The following is a 16,709-nucleotide window of genomic DNA, read 5'->3' as shown; positions in this document are numbered from 1 at the left end:
CCTCTTCTAGGAGAACTACAAACCACTGCAAGGAAATAAGAGAGGACACAAACAAATGGAAAAACATTCCATGCTCATGGATAGGAAGAATCAATATTGTGAAAATGGCCATACTGCCCAAAGTAATTTAGAGATTCAATTCTATCCCCATCAAGCTACTATTGACTTTCTTCACAGAATTAGAAAAAACTACTTTAAATTTCTTTTGAAACCAAAAAATAGCCCGTATAGCCAAGACAATCCTAAGCAAAAAGAATAAAGCTGGAGGCATCATGCTACCTGACTTCAAACTATACTACAAGGCTACAGTAACCAAAACAGCATGGTACTGGTACCAAAACAAATATATAGACCACTGGAACAGAATAGAGATCTCAAAAATAATGCCACACATCTACAACCATCTTATCTTTGACAAACCTGACAAAAACAAGCAGTGGGGAAAGGATTCCCTATTTAATAAATGGTGTTGGGAAAACTGGCTAGCCATAGGCAGAAAACTGAAACTGGACCCCTTCCTTACACCATATACAAAAATTAACTCAAGATGGCTTTCTTGCTTTCCTACTTCTATCATGAATTGACACAGCAAGAAAGCCCTAACTAGTTGTATCACCTTGACTTGACTTTCCAATGTCCAGAACTGTAAGAAATAAATCTCTTTTCTTTATAAATTAGCCCGTCTCAGGTATTCTGTTGTATCAACACAAAACAAACTAAGATAGCACTAAACAATTTCAGTTCAACTCTTGAGTGTTATCTCTTTGACATAATAGAATATCTATGTACCACGCAAGCAGTCTACTTTGAAAGCCATCATTTTCTGGAGAAGAAGTTCCATATTCAGTACATAAAATTCTCAGCCTATCTCCTAAAAAACAGTGATTTATTTCTCTTTTAATTTACTAAAATGTTGTGGCTGTATCCATGTGAAACCAAAATATCTGACCAATTCCATGACAAAATCAGACTAGTCCTTTAAGCTTTATATGCCTATGTAAGCTGTCATCACACAAACTGATGTGTTCTTTTTCAGTGTTAGAATTCAATCAAACTATAATTCATTTTCTGACTAACCAAATGAAGTCAATCAAGCAGCCACTGAATAATTAGATTAAAATTGTTTTTGGAAAAACTCTTGGTTTTATAAAGTTTTGTCATATTTTTCTAAAGCAACTTGTTTATGTCCAGTTGGTGACCATGTTTTCCTTTTAGAGTAACATTCATCAACAAAAAGAACAAAAATGAAAATGGCCAACAGACTGTGAAAGATAGTTTCAACAAATACTACGGATAAAAGGTTAATATATTTGTTTTATGGCATCAATATGATTTAATTTTTTTTTTCAAGATAGAGTCTTGCTCTGTCACCTAGGCTGGAGTGCAGTGGCATGATCTCATCTCACTGCAACCTATGCCTCCTGGATTCAAGCAATTCTCCTGCCTCAGCATCCCGAGTAGCTGGGATTACAGGAGCCCACCAAGACACCTGGCTAATTTTTGTGTTTTTAGTACAGATGGGGTTTCACCATGTTGGCCAGGCTGTTCTCCTACTCCTGATCTCGTGATCTGCCCGCCTAGGCCTTTCAAAGTGCTGGGATTACAGGTGTGAGCCACCACGCCCAGCCCGATTCAATTTTTTTTAAACTCAGGTTCTCAATAGGTAAATGTGAAAAAGCCCCATAAATAGACAGTTAATAAGAAAGGAAATATAACTAGCAAACACATACAGAAAAAGTATTCAGCCTCAGTAATAAGGAAATTCAAACTAAAAGAAAGCACCATTAATTTACTTATTTTAAATAGACATTAAAAAATAATACTCAAAGTTGACAAGGGTACAATGAAAGAAGAGAGTGTTCCCACACATTGCTAATGACAGTGTAAATCATTACAATCCCCTACAGCCACAAAAATGTTCAAACCTTTTGGCTCATTAATTCGACTTCTTGGAATTTACCCTGAGGAAATAATTTAAAAAAAAAATTGAAGATGTTCATGGTATCTTTATATGGCTTCAGTTATAATACTTGTAAATGGTGAGGGAGGAGTGTATATATCCAACAATTGGGGAACGCATATGTAAATTATTGTGCCTTCATTCTACCCAGCCACTAAAAATGAGTGTTATAGATACTGCGTAGAAACATGCAAAAAATCATGAAGAGTGAAGGAAGCAACATGAAGAAATTTGTGTGCATATTATGACTGGAGGGAAATGGACCAGAATGACAGCAGTCACTCTTACAGGCTGGTAGGATTATGGGGGAGATTAGGTGATTATGTACTTTTACAGCTTTTATTTTCTCACACCCACAGCAGTTCACTTCTCAAGTGCTTCCTTAGAAAAACAAAGAAAGGTAAGAGGAGAACCAGTCAGAATTTCACCTTTCTTTTAAGAGTTTCTTAAATCCAGTGTTTTCTGAATCAGTCAATCTGCATTAATGTAACAGGTCCTTATTGAGGAAAAATTATTGTAATAATTCCAAAGAGTACTATCCTTTGCTAGCTATTCCCCAGGCACTGTGTGGCCTCATTTCCTCTATCCATTGTGCTAAGAAGGCCTGGTATCCTTAGGCAATATTCTATGTACCCTTTAATTTATTTTTCTGAGGTGGAGTGAGACTATTTGGTGGAAGTTCCAAACTATAAGCAGCTGCTGTGAGTAGGACCAGACTGTATTTTCTGAGGGTAAACCAGGAACAGGTTCCCATTTTGAGAGGGCAATGTATTGATTAAGAATGAGAAATGGAAAGAACATAAAAGGATAATGGAGGAAAGATTATCCTCAGTAAATAGATATATACTCAGGTCCACGGATTCAAAACGATATTTTAGTTCAACTACGCTACAGTAGATTGGAGTGTGTGTGAGAAGGCTAGGGATAGGGAGAGGAGGAGAAAAGAAAAAAGGAAAGAGGAGAAGGAATGATAAATAATGTAAACATGGCCTTTATACTCATCATTTTACATTTTGCAAATCAATCTAAACTTCCCTTCATATTTCATATACAATTGTAGAATTTTAGAGTTGGAAGAGTTCTTTGAGATAATCCAATCTCCTTATTTTACATTTAGAAAAAGAATGCCTTGAGAGAGGGGAGGTGATTTGCCTAAAGTCATTCTGCCACATGTTCTGAAGAGCGATGTAGACGAGTGGTTAAGAGTGGGGCCATTGGAGACAGACTGTAGGAATTGAAATCTCAGTCCTGCTATTTACTACATGTGTGACTTTGGCAAGTAACTTAACTTCTCTGTTCCTTGGTTTTCTTTATCTGCAAAATGGGGATTAAAAACAGTACCTACCTCACAGGGTGCTGTAAGAATTAAACGAGTTAATGTAATAAAAGCACTAATATGGCACCTGGTACCTGATAACTGCTTTATGAATTAACTGCTGCAGCTGCTGCTGCTGTTACTTTTATTGTGATAATTCTGTCACTTGAAGGTGAATTATTTCCACATACTAAGTTGTCTCTCCCTAACCTTACAGTGACTAAACAAATGAACATAAGTCTCCATGGCTCTCTTCTAAAGTCACTTAGAGTTTGTCTTGTTAGCAAGTAGAGAGTTTAAAGTACAAGAGCAAGCCACAGGTAGTGACATTGGAATTCATACTTTGTGAACTATCTGAAGGTATCTTCTGCAGTAGAAACAATAATTGACTTCTTTGTTTTGCACTCTGTTCCATAGCAGCATGTGTTTTCCATACACATTTGCTTTGTCTTCGAGTTTATCATTATCAAAATAATACAGAAATGATATTATTTGGGTGTGAATAACGTTATATGTATATTTGATTTTTCTGTAAGTTGACAGTTTCATCAACATGTCTAAATAACATTTACTTGACAGTGGACCCCCAGGATGCCATGATGGGCACTGAATGAAAAAGTCAATTAAGCAAATATGAACCTATACTTTACCATAGAGTATTTGGAACAACATTCTTTTAGAATTATTATGCTTTCAACCTTTGGTGGATTTAAAATTTTAATCTTTTTCTTAATGTTTTCTACTTTTTTATTTTGAAAAAAATGAGTTATTTATTGGTGAATTCAAACTCTGTTTCTCAAGCCTTTGACAAATATGACAGTTACTATTTCACAACTCTAGGCACACAGAATTGTGTGCACCTCCATATCACATGCTTAGAGAGACCTGGAAAGTTTTTCTTGTCACCTGGGTCCACTGACACAAATTTTAGGACAAAAAGTTATCGTTGAGTGTCAAGGAGCAGGAAAGGATTATTTTCTCTTGGTTTATACCACTTTTGTGGTTTGAAGGAAGATTGCTTCCAAGGACACTTAATAACCTTGAATAGATATGACATTCCTAGCTGATTCATGGCTATGAATAGCTATGATTAGATATTTGAAAGAGTTTCCAAATGGCTATAGGAAAGTGTCTCTCTCTCTCTCTCTCTCTCTCTCTCTGGTTGCAAATAAACCTATGGAGGGAAAAGAGAATGTCTCAGTTTCCATACATAAAAATAAGGGTGATTTTAACGTGATAAATCATATTTGCCAAAACACAACATTCAGCATTCAAAGTGGGACATTTTTCATTTTTTAATTTAAATCATCAGGTTTGAGTGGCATTAAGATTAGTGGAGATTCATAATCAACTGAAGCTTAAGTTGAAATGAAGTTAAGTTAATGAAGCTTAAGTTGAAATGAATTGGTTGAAATGAAGTTCGGTGAATTATTTTTACCTTTTAATTTTATTTTTGCATTTTAATTAATAGATTTCATTTTTTGGTGTTGTTTTACATTAACAGAAAAACTGAGCAAGTTTTTCAAAGTTTCTGTATATATATTTTATCCCACTCAGCAACCATTTTTATTTACCTAAACTCTACTTTGAGTATTTAGTATTCTTGAGCAGCTTAGAAATTTGAGACACTCTTTGTATATTTTTAATAATGCAACTACCCTTGTCAAATTTATTTTCTCCTGTTTCCAGTATCTAGTCCACTAATACATTCCTTTTATAGTTCGGCTCTCACAGCCACTGAAGAACTTTACATTGACCCTAGTGGCAGTGTGCAGAATGGGTTGGAGCAGGAAGGGTATGGGGGAAGGAATGTCTACAGTTCAGGCAGAACTGATGAGGGACTTAGCTAAAGCAGTGGCAACTGGGATGAAAAGGAAGAGAGAGACTGTAGATTGCAATGCGACCTAGCAATGAGGTAGATGCTTTTGTGGATGGAGGAGTGGTAAGTTCTAGGTTTCTGACTTGAACTCCTAATGTGGCTATTAACAGAGATGGGGAAGTTTGAGAAGATGAACACGTTTTGGGAGGAAGGAAATACTGACTTGCCATAACTAAGGGACCTCTGAGTAAAGCTGCCCACTTTACAGTTGAAATAGGTGTACATAGCTTGAGAAAGCTCTCGGGGCTAGATTAAAGCTGTGTGAATCATCAGTGTTCCATGTGAAGAAGAAACATGGCTGGATATGGGATGGACTGGGGAAGCTGTGGCATTTGTAGAAAGGAAAGACCCATTTAGACGTTAGGTGAATTTTATAGATGCCTCCTTTTCTGGGTGAAAGCCTAATCCCTGGCTGCAAAACTACATCTCTGGAAGCCTGCTATTGGTACGGTTCTCAATTTGCACTGTTTGTAGCAAAGTCAGACAACTGTTCACCTTTCTTCTTAGGTTTCCATAGCATCTCCTGAAGATCATGTTATGGAAACCTAAGAAGAAAGATTAAAACTAGCGTTATAGATGCTCAATGGAATTTCAGTGGTTGTGGTGACAACTAGCTGAATCAAGTGCAATCCTTTTCCAATATTTTCATCTTTAGTGCTCATACATTACTGTTTTTGTCTTTTGCCTGTAAGAGCCACTTCATTCTGCTTTGTAGTAGGGTTGTTCACTTATTGTATATATTAAGCTGTGAGTTTCTCAGGGGCAGAGACTATGGCTTATACATTTTCACATTCTCTCCAGCCCCTCTTGAGAGTTTTCAACAATTGTTTATTTATTCATTCAACATGTATTGACCAAGTATCTACTACATGCAAGGCACTATGCTTTTTCTGAATGATATAGCAATGAATAGAAGAGATAAAAATCCCTCCCTTCATGGAGCTTATGTTTTAGTGGGGAGAGACAGATGGCAGATGATAAACAAATAAGTAAAATACATAGTGTGTAATTTGGTAATAAGTTCTTTGAAAGACAAGCAGAAAGATGAGATGTACCATTTTTTGGTATTTTTTGATGGGAGGTTGCAAAGGCTGTGAAGCACAAATATGCCTGGTGTTTTCACAAACAGCAACAGGGTTAGTGCAGCTAGGATACATGAGCAAAGGTAGAGTAAGGTACATGCTTCTGAGCAAAGGTGAGATGTGATACGACTTAAATTTTAAAGTTTTATTCTGGCTGCAGTGTGGAGGGCAGTAGTGTAAGAAGGAAACCAATTGGGAAACAATTGCAATAATCCAGGAGGGATATGATGGCTTGAACTGATGTGGTAGTGGGAAATTGAACAGATCTGGTTGGATTCTGGATAAATATCAAAGGCAAGACCAACAGGGTTTACTGACAGATTGCGTGTGGGTTGTGAAAGACAGGAGTCAAAAATGACTTCAAGTTCTTTGGCCTGAGCAAACAGAAGAGCATTGTGGCCATCTATTAATATCAATATAAAGAAGACAATGGAAGGATTGGGTTTGGGAAGGGGTAGGAATTAAGAGCTCACTTTTGAACATACTATGTTTGACGTATCTTTTAGACAATCAAGTACAGATATTGAGTAGACAGTTGGATATTCAAAGTTGTGGCTCAGGGTCAATACCTATGCTGAAGCTATAAACTGAGAAGTTATGGGTATGTAGACAGTATATGAAGCCAGTATACTGGCTTGAGATTAGATTGTTGTTGAATCGTTGGTGTATATATATATATATGTGTGTGTGTGTGTGTGTGTGTGTGTGTGTGTGTGTGTGTGTGTATGTGTGTATATACACACACACATATATATACATATATATATATATATTCATATCTGCTGCTTTATCTTTAAGCATGCTCATCTCTCATATTAGTTCAAACCAAACTAGGTGTCTCTATAGACAGTTTTAGGTTCAGGAGTTAAATAGTTTCTACTACGTGTGTGCCTAGAGTAATGCTTAGCGGTGTGGGGGATATAACAAGACGTTAAGACTCACATCCTGCCTTCAAGACCTTAACATTTGATTAGAAAAAGAAGACCTTTACTTGTGAAACTTTGTTCATACTACAAAACAATATGAACCATTTAAAACATATATCAGTCAAATGTATAAGCCTTTTTTAAAGAAAATCAGCCTACATCATGCTTTGAAAAGTTAAAAGTCTTTTTTGAATGATTTCTGTGTTCTATGTGCTTGCCATAAATGCAATAGGAATTCCAAAATATGAGATAGTGTATATGATAGAGGAGCCACCATTTGGATGTCTATAGATTTCTTTGAAAACACATATGATGAAGAGCTGAAGAAAAATAAAGGAGTCAATTTCACTGCAAAATAAAATCATAAAGTTAATTGGTTTCTAACTAAATTTTTAAACATTGTATGAAAAGACCAAGTTGCAAAGTTGCAGCAGTGGACTGAAATGGTGATGATAAAATAATGTAAAGAATGAAAATAAGAACATTTTTATAGGGCTTGTAACTTTACAGAGGACTTTGACATCTCAGATGACACTTGATCTTCTCAAATCTCTCCATGCTAAGTAGAGCAGTTAATGCTTCTACTGGCCCTAAGACCTTTAGTGGCTCCTAGCTCGGCATTCTATGGGGAAACGGGGTTCTTTCGGTGATTTATCATGAAGTTTAAAATTGCTATTTCCAAAACCGATTTAGATCCTGCTGTTCCTGTACCAGTATACTCACCAGAAGTGTTGTTTACATCCTCTCAGTACTATGAAGAACAAAAATTTACCACTACCTAACTCATTAAAAATGCTCTGCAGGCCTGAGGCTCAAAAGCCACAATATGAGCACAAAGAGTTCAGTCCCCCTCAAGGACACTTTATTTCATGAGCTCTCTCACTCAGAATCCTTCCCTTCCTCAGAGCCCCTGTCTTAAATGTAATATTAAACCAGAGGCAAGAATGTGTTCTTTCTGAATGTAGTTCTCTTACCAGTTTTCACTTCAAATGTGGGATGTGCTGGGTTAATCTTTGTATTCCTCACCACTTTCAAATCCGATAACATTTTTTAATCTAACCACTGATTTTAACATTAAAAACAGACACACCACAGAACAACGTTGTCCTCTATTTGAATTCCAATACAAATATTTTTGAAGGCTGTCTCTCTTTTACCTTCAGTATTTTCTGATGCTGCAACCTCCAGCTTAATCCTTAATGCTTGACAATGTATGTATGTAAGACGGAGTGTTATTATTGCCTGCGGCTAGCTTCATGTCATCTAGTTTGTCTTTTACTTCTCTCCTTTGATAGTATTATCAGGACCAATTGTGAATCTGCCAGACGCATTTCCTCACAAAAAGATAAATCTAAGAAGGCTTGTGTTTTTCCCTTTCTCTTCCAGGACTGCTTGCATTAAAGGACTTCCTCATCCTTTTTTCATGAAACTGAGCTTGCTTAATCAGAGATGGAGCAAACTGACTGCAAACCCTACCAGCCTCTATCAAAAGTCAAGCATGAAATGGATCTAGCTTACACCAGTTCTTCTGATGAGAGTGAAGATGGAAGAAAACCAAGACAGTCATACAACTCCAGGGAAACCCTGCACGAGTATAACCAGGAGCTGAGGATGAATTACAATAGCCAGAGTAGAAAGAAGAAAGAAGTAGAAAAATCTACTCAAGGTATGTTTTTGTTGGATCTTTATAACTAATATTATTTCTCATTAGAGAATGCTTGTGTGCATAAACTTTTGTTTCAAAAATAAATTTGCTAATGTTAACTGGTTAATAATTCGCACAGCTTATATATGCTCGGAGAATCTATTTCATATGCCAACTCAACTGAGGTTGTAGGTTACATGTGCTTTTTACGGATTATGCATGAATTTGGATGCTGCAGTCCTCTTATCAGAACATTCAAAATTTGTCTAATCCTACAAATAGCCATTTATACACTGAAGGATAAATAATTTATAGTAAGATGAAAAGTAAACAGCTAAGTGCTTTTCAAGCCATTGCTTATATGGGACAAAAGTCTCAAATAAATATGCTGACAAAGCTAGCAGGTTAGTGGAGACCACCAAACAGGGTTCCAGAAAGTCTATTACCAGAATGTAGAAACATTGCACAGCCGAGACTGAAAGGAAAGTAAGAATTTTTTAGAACCCTTCCTACAATAGCCATATTTTGGAGCATATTCTTTGGGCAGCCTTAGTTTCTCAGTTATGGATTGACAAGACAGTTTCTAACAAAAAAAACTAGTAGAAATATGATTTCCTGTTCCAACTGATAGATAAACTGTGTTAGACACTATTTTAATGACGCAGAAGATACTGACGTTGGCACAAGGTTTTTTGTTTTTTTGTTTTGTTTTGTTTTGTCTTGTTTTGAGACAGAGTCTCACTCCATTGCCCAGTCTGGAGTGCAATGGCACAAACTCGGCTTACTGCAACTTCCACCTCCCGAGTTCAAGCAATTCTCCTGCCTCAGCCACCTGAGTAGCTGGGATTACAGGTGCGCCCCACCACGCTCAGCTACATTTTGTATTTTTAATAGAGATGGAGTTTCACCATGTTGGTCAGGCCGGTCTCAAACTCCTGACCTCGTGATCCACCCGCCTCAGCCTCCGAATGTGCTGGGATTATAGGCATGAGCCACCGCGCCCGGATGACACAAGTTATCTTTTTTTATGAATAAGTTAATGCTGAGAAAAAAAGCAATAGACTTAATTTTCTAGGTCCTCCAAGTATGGACTTGACTAACAACATCAGCAAAACTTGAGAATTTTTTTAGAATGTAAATTCTCCAGCCCCACCCTAGACATATTGAGTCAGAAACTCTGGGGGTGGGACCCATTTGTGGTTTAATAAACCCCCAGGGGATTCTGATTCCTGCTCAAGATTGAAGATTACTGCTTGAACCCCGAAATATTTTACTCAGATGGCTTCAATGATCACATCTATTTGAGTGACCTTCACATATTTATCTTCAGACCTAACCTCCTTCCTAAACTCTAGTCCTAAATTTTCAGTTAACCTCCCCGGCGTTTCCAAACGAATAATACACTGACACCTCTAAACCAATCTTTCTAAAGTAGAAGCAATCATCTTAACATTCCTAATCCCACTCATCTTCCTTGTATCACCTACATCTGTTAATGATGCTCCCATTCACCCAGTCAACCACACATACTTACTGTATCTAATCAGTTTCTTCATCCAGCAGAGTTAATCTCTACATGTCTCAAATCCGTTTTCTCCTCTCCATTCTCATGATCATTACTCTCATTATATCTAACCTAGATTGTTATTTCTTTCTTAACTGGTCTACCGGGATCTCACCCCATCCCTTTTCAATCCCTTTGCTGTGTTGTTACATCTTTCTTGGTGTACAATTCGCTGCTATCTCTCTTTATGCATATTCAACCGTCTTTCAAGGCCTAGCTTACAAGCATCCTTTCCCACTAAATCATTGCCTCACCATCACCCCCAACATCATCACTGTTTCACTGTGTAGGTGATCTTCCTCTGTGAACTTTGAGAATACATTCTTTTTACCTTTTTTTTTTTTTTTCTTTGACAGAGTCTCACTCTGTTGCCCAGGCTGGAATGCAGTGGCATGATCTTGGCTTACTGCAACCTCTGCCTCCTAGGCTCAAGTGATTCTCATGCCTCAGCCTCCTGAGTAGCTGGGATTTCAGGTACGCGCCACCATGCCTGGATAATGTTTTTGTATTTTTAGTAGAGATGGGTTTTCACCATATTGGCCAGGCTGTTCTCAAACTTCTGGCCTCATGTGATCTGCCCACCTCAGCCTCCCAAAGTGCTGGGATTACAGGCATAAGCCACCACGCCCAGCCTCTTTTTAACCTCTTCTTATGGTTGTATATATTTCCCTAGACTGTATACTCAATGAAGATGGGGATCAAGACATCTCTATTTTCCATAAAACTTTGCATATAATATATGCTTTATAATTGTTTCATTTAAGGAATTAGCTGCTACAACTGAAATGTAAGTGCTTATCATGCATTGAAAACTACTCTTTAAATATTGCCATGTCAAATGCAATTATCACAAATGAAAATTACAGTACTCTAATTAGTACTGGAATCTTACATTGTAAAAACAACCTTAAATTGAGCCAAAATTTAAGATATTCTTTCTAACACTTAAATATACATTAAATATTTGTGATGTTAACTATATTACTCATTTTCATCCCTTAACATAATTGGTAAAAGTTTTACATCTTTCTTTTCAAGGAATTCATTTTAATATTTCCTATTTTTTTCAGTTAATAGCATGTAAATTTGTTCTAAAATAATTTTCTTCTTCTGCCTGACAATTGGGAAATGATTTCCTATGGAAATGTTTTTGGCTTTAGGAAATGCCTAGTTCTCATTAAAATACTTATCTGTAAGTTTATCTTTACAGAAGATGACTTTGCAATTGTGATTTATGGGTTGTGTGTTTAGGATGTAGAGTGGTTGACCTAATATATTGTGGGTAGAAATAAGAATGCATTCTGGTGACAGTTCTAAAAACATAAGCAATTTTATGCTGAGTCAGTATAAAGAGTTGGCCAGCCTCAGATTTTGTCTCTGTGCAGTTTCATCAAAAGGAATTTGGGGTGAGGGGAGTTTGTCTCCATGATGTCATTCTAACTTCCTTTCAATGGATTATTTTTATTCAATAAGCTTTTATTTACCAATTAATATGTGTCAGACCTTGAAGCCAATGCTGAGGATGGAGATGACTGCTTGCAGGGAACTTATAATGCAGTGGAGAAAATAGACACTCAAAACACGTTATTGCAATTAAATGTATGAAGTGCTTTTACAGATAAAAAAAAAAAGGTGCTGTGGAAGTACACAGAATGATACAATTAACTTCTTTAGAGGAATCAGAGTACATAGAAAGGTGATATTTGATTGATCTAACTTAAAATTTGAATAAAAGTTTACCAGAAGGACATTCCTAGAAAGCAGATAAGCAAGTGCAAAGTATAAAGCTCTGAAGAAGGCCTGTAATGGTGAAACATTCAATATGACTAGAGCAAGGTATGTTGGAGCCAGATTGTGAAGTCTCACATGCCCAATTTAGGAGTTTTTTAAAATTTCCTTTAAGCATTGAAAAAGAAAGCTTTCAATTAGTGGAGAATTTCATGATGAATTGTAATTTTTAGGATAAGAAGTGTATACAGGCGAATTGTAGAAGTGTAGGCAGCAGTGTAGAAGATTGATTGCAACTGGAAATAATGGGATGCAGGGAGAAAAATCTATGAGGCCACTGAATTAGGCCAGAGCTAAGAATCACGTTAGAGGTCCAAACAATGTCTGTGGAGATGAAGAGACACACTCAAGAGATATAAGTGTGTTCAAATTGATAGAACCTCATAATTGATTACTGGTTGAAGTTGAAAGAAATAATAGAGTCAAGGATGACTCTAAAGTTTTAAGTTTGGGAAACTGAGAGAATAGTAATTAATTTACCAAGAGAAGGAACACAGCAGGAGGAGCAGGTTTGGAAGGGAAGAAGATGAGTTTCTTTTTAGACATGTTAAGTTTCAGATGCTGGTATGACATCCAGGTAGCTTTTCCCATCAGCGAATGGAAATGTGTGTCTAGGATTCAGAACAGATCTGGGCTGTCGTTATAAGTAGATTTGAGCTCATCAGTGTCTCAGAATAGAGATGCTGGGGGATGGATGAGATTACCCAGGGAGAGTGTGTAGAAGGTTGAGACTAGAAAAAGGCCAAGGACAAAAACCTGAATCTATCATCCATGAACTGACATAAACACATTTTGAACCAATTTATATTTTTAGCCTGCACCATCCTTCAGTGCACTGACTTATATAAAATAAAGTATACAGATCTGGGAGCTAAAAGTCTGGAAACAGTACCTCATCTGCCACTGACTGCCAATCGGTAGGACACCTAGGAGGGAAAATATGTACCCCTTTGAAGGAGAAATGACTTGTCCTATGTTAGGCAAAATGGCAGGCCTAATTATCTTTTTTGCAAGACCTGGAATCCTCTTTATTGTCTTAATCCATGTATTACTACCTATGAGTCAGAAAAAAATGCTTTTAATTTTTGCAAATATATGTCAGTGGTTGAATCTTGCATCAACAAGGTAAAGTTGAGCCTAACCCATTATTTTAAAGGAATAAGATCTCAAAAAATCATTGAGTTTTAGATCAGGAAGGAGGAATGCAAGCAAAATGTTGATTGGCACCTGCTATGGTGCCAGGTATGGTGCTAGATGCCTTTTAAGTTTACTAGCTATATAAACTTAAGCGAGATACTTCAGCTCTGAATCTGTTTTTCTCTTCTGCAAAATTGACTTCATCATCATCACCATCATCATAATAATAATGATAAATTTGGAATTATACCTATTCTATTCTAGCATTCTGCAAGGTGCTTTACATTTGTTCCTCATAAACACCTGATGGATGAGGTATGCGCTATTATCCCCAGTTTACAGATGAGATAACTAAGACTTGGAGAGACATAACTTGCCAGAGGTTGCACAGCTAAAGGAGAGGTGAGAGTTAGGATCAGAAATCAAGTCTATGGCTCTAAAGCCCCCATTCTTCACTATACCACACTGTCTTCCATACCTATGTCAGGAGGTTGTGATAAGTATTGATTGCCATCATGAGAGTGATGATATTTAGGAATTCAAAAAATGTTTAGTTTCCCTTCATTTTCTTCAACAACCTTGTCAGCCTCCAGTGACCAAGCGTTTATAAGGAGGTTAAACGCCTTTTCATTCTGATTATCATTAGAAAAGGACAGATGATATGCTATATAATTTACCGTGAAATATTCCTGAGTCTGCTTATTTCCACTTTTTAGGAAAGTTAATGTTTTATCCAATTGAACACTTGTTTTGAGAAGTATTAATAAGAGAAAATACTCTATACCATCTGAAGATATGTTCATATTATCTTTATTTTCCAAAACAACAGCACCCTACTCCATGTTTATGTGGAATGCTGGACTCTAAAACTGAATTTCTTATTTTTCAAAAGCTTTTGAATTAAGGGATGGACACTAATATAATATTATTCACAATTCTTTGCTAACAGGATGAATGAACCCTAGGCAGGCTTATTTCATATGATTTTTGGCAGGTTGAATAGCAGGGAAAGATTTCCTAGAGGCACACAGGCTAGCTATTGTTCCCAAGCAGACTCACATCCAAGGGAGGCATCAATTAACTAAGAAATTAGTATTTAAAATGAAAATATAAATGCATGGATCTAGATATACCAAGGGTAATAATTTTAGTTATGTGAATTGACCAATAATTTTATATAGATAAGATTAGTTTTTGAATATCCCCATTTTACTGCAAAGTAATTATGAATGAGAAGTCATCCATGCATAAAAAGGAGGTATGTTGAGGACCTGATACAAGTCTCACAAGATCATAGACTCCTAAGGTATTACAGATGACACAAACATTTCATTTCTGTCATCTAAATCTGTTCTTTTGATGCTGCTTTTTCTCCGAATAGCATTTTTGTTTGGTTAGTTGGTTGGTTGCTTTTCTCTTCAAGATTACAGCCTAAACCTATATCTCACATTATTGCCATCTGGTGGAAAAAAATTTAAACTACCTTTTTTTTTTTTTTGAGATGGAGTTTTGTCACCCAGGCTAGAGTGCAGTGGCATGATCTCGGCTCACTGCAACCTCCACCTCCCAGATTCAAGCGATTCTCCTGCCTCAGCCTCCTGAGTAGCTGAGATTACAGGCGTGTGCCACCACACCTTGCTAATTTTTGTATTTTTAATAAGTATGAAGTTTCACCATTTTGGCCAGGCTAGTCTCGAACTCCTGACCTCAAGTGATCTGCCCAACTCGGCCTCCCAAAGTGCTGGGATTAAGGCGTGAGCCACCATGCCCAGCCCAATTTTTGTTTGCCAAGATTATATGGAAGCAAAGTTTATCTGTCATCCATTCATCCATCCATCCATCTATCTATCCATCCATCCATCCATCCATCTATCCATCCGTCCTTTTGTTCATTTATACACTTATGCATCAGCATTCATTTAATGTAAACTATGTACCAGGTACTGTGCTAGGTAAATGAAGTTAATCTTGAAATAAATGTACCCTGGTGATTAAGATTTTCTCTCTTTTTGCCCCAGTATGATAAGCCACTTCATCCCACAGCAGAAAATGCTTAAGCAGCACTGCCACCTGTGCAGTCTTTGCCCTCAAAATTTGAAAAGTGCATTTCTCTATTCTTATATCAAGCATTTAGCAGTAGTTTAAATGATTGTCTGCTTATATGTAGACAATTTAGATATCAGTTCCTACAAAATCCTTGAAAGAACTCTTAATCTCAGGATCTGTATTTACATGACAAAGATCACAGATGGCAGGTGCAATATTAACGTAGCAAAACCTATAAAATGAAAATTTCAGCAGAATTTGATCACATTTAATGAATTATCTGCTGTGAGCATGCTATGCTTCTAGTTGTCACAAGTTTCTAGCATAAAATCTATAATGACTGCTCTGAAAGAACTTAGACTACAAGAGAAATTAGCTAAATTATTTAACAATAACTCCAACTGGCTCATGTCTTTCAACTAGTAACATTTGTTCATGAAAATTAATTCAATAAGTATTTACTTACACAGCATCTAAAACTGGAATGGAATGTCCATGACACTTGTGCCACTGCTCCCTCTGTTTGTCCCGTGGAAGACTTCCCTAATTAATCATGATGCTTTTTCCCCTGTTGAGACCAGCTTCAGCCTCACATCCCTTTCAAAACGGCATTTCACACAAGCATTGTCAATCAATTAGAGTTGAAAAGGGACAAAACCTATTTCTAGACTTTGGTCTGCTTATCTGTGCAAAGTTCTTTGTTAAACTCTGAAGATTATAGGTGAGGAAGAAGCAATCTTTGCCTTCAAAAAATTCATAGCACAGTTGGGAAGGTACGTGTCAATCAGCAATAGTGATGCAATATGATTGGCGTCATAATAGTGGTATACGTAAAGTACCATGGAGGTCTAGAAGCTAGAACCATGCCATGTATTCTGCCTAGGGCATGGCAGCATTGATTATGAGAGAAATATGTAACATTTATTCAGCAACAGACCAGAAGTAAGGCACTTTAAATGGATTATGTTATTTAATCTTCCCAGCAATGATATAAGGTTGGGATCATTATTATACCCATTTTACAATGAATAAAATAAGCACAGAGATGCTAAGTAACTTGCCCAATATTACAGAGGTGGTAAGTGATAGAACTAGCATTGGAACCCAGGCAGTCTGAAATTAGAGCCCACTGTCATAGCTACTATGGACAGATAGCTGTAAATTTAGATCAATTTAAAGAAATGGTGTCAGTGTGTGTGTGTGTGTGAGAGAGAGAGAGAGATATGTGTTTATGCATGTATTTGGAGACATGTAATATTGCTAAAATGTCCATATTACCCAAGGTGATCAATAGATTCAATGTAATCCCTATCAAAATCCCAATGTCATTTTTCTCAGAAGTAGAAATAGGTGGTTCTAGTCTATGA

General features: G+C 36.8%; 1 protein-coding gene across 3 annotated transcripts in view; it reads left to right on the top strand.

The window, feature by feature from the left end:
• Nucleotides 1-8,548: 8,548 nt before the first annotated feature.
• Nucleotides 8,549-16,709, top strand: part of TENM1 (teneurin transmembrane protein 1) — a 605,674-nt gene continuing 597,513 nt past the window's right edge. For all 3 annotated transcript variants that reach the window (XM_025372420.1, XM_025372421.1, XM_025372419.1), the window contains exon 1: nt 8,549-8,828. In XM_025372420.1, the coding sequence (XP_025228205.1) occupies nt 8,612-8,828 (217 nt within the window). In that variant the 5' untranslated portion in view covers nt 8,549-8,611. The remainder of the gene's footprint in view (nt 8,829-16,709) is intronic.

The sequence above is a fragment of the Theropithecus gelada genome, chromosome X (assembly GCF_003255815.1).
Source record: "Theropithecus gelada isolate Dixy chromosome X, Tgel_1.0, whole genome shotgun sequence".
NCBI classification, from domain to species: Eukaryota; Metazoa; Chordata; class Mammalia; order Primates; family Cercopithecidae; genus Theropithecus; species Theropithecus gelada.
The sequence above is the reverse complement of the archived record's forward strand: the minus strand, read 5'-3'. Positions and strand labels throughout refer to the sequence as shown.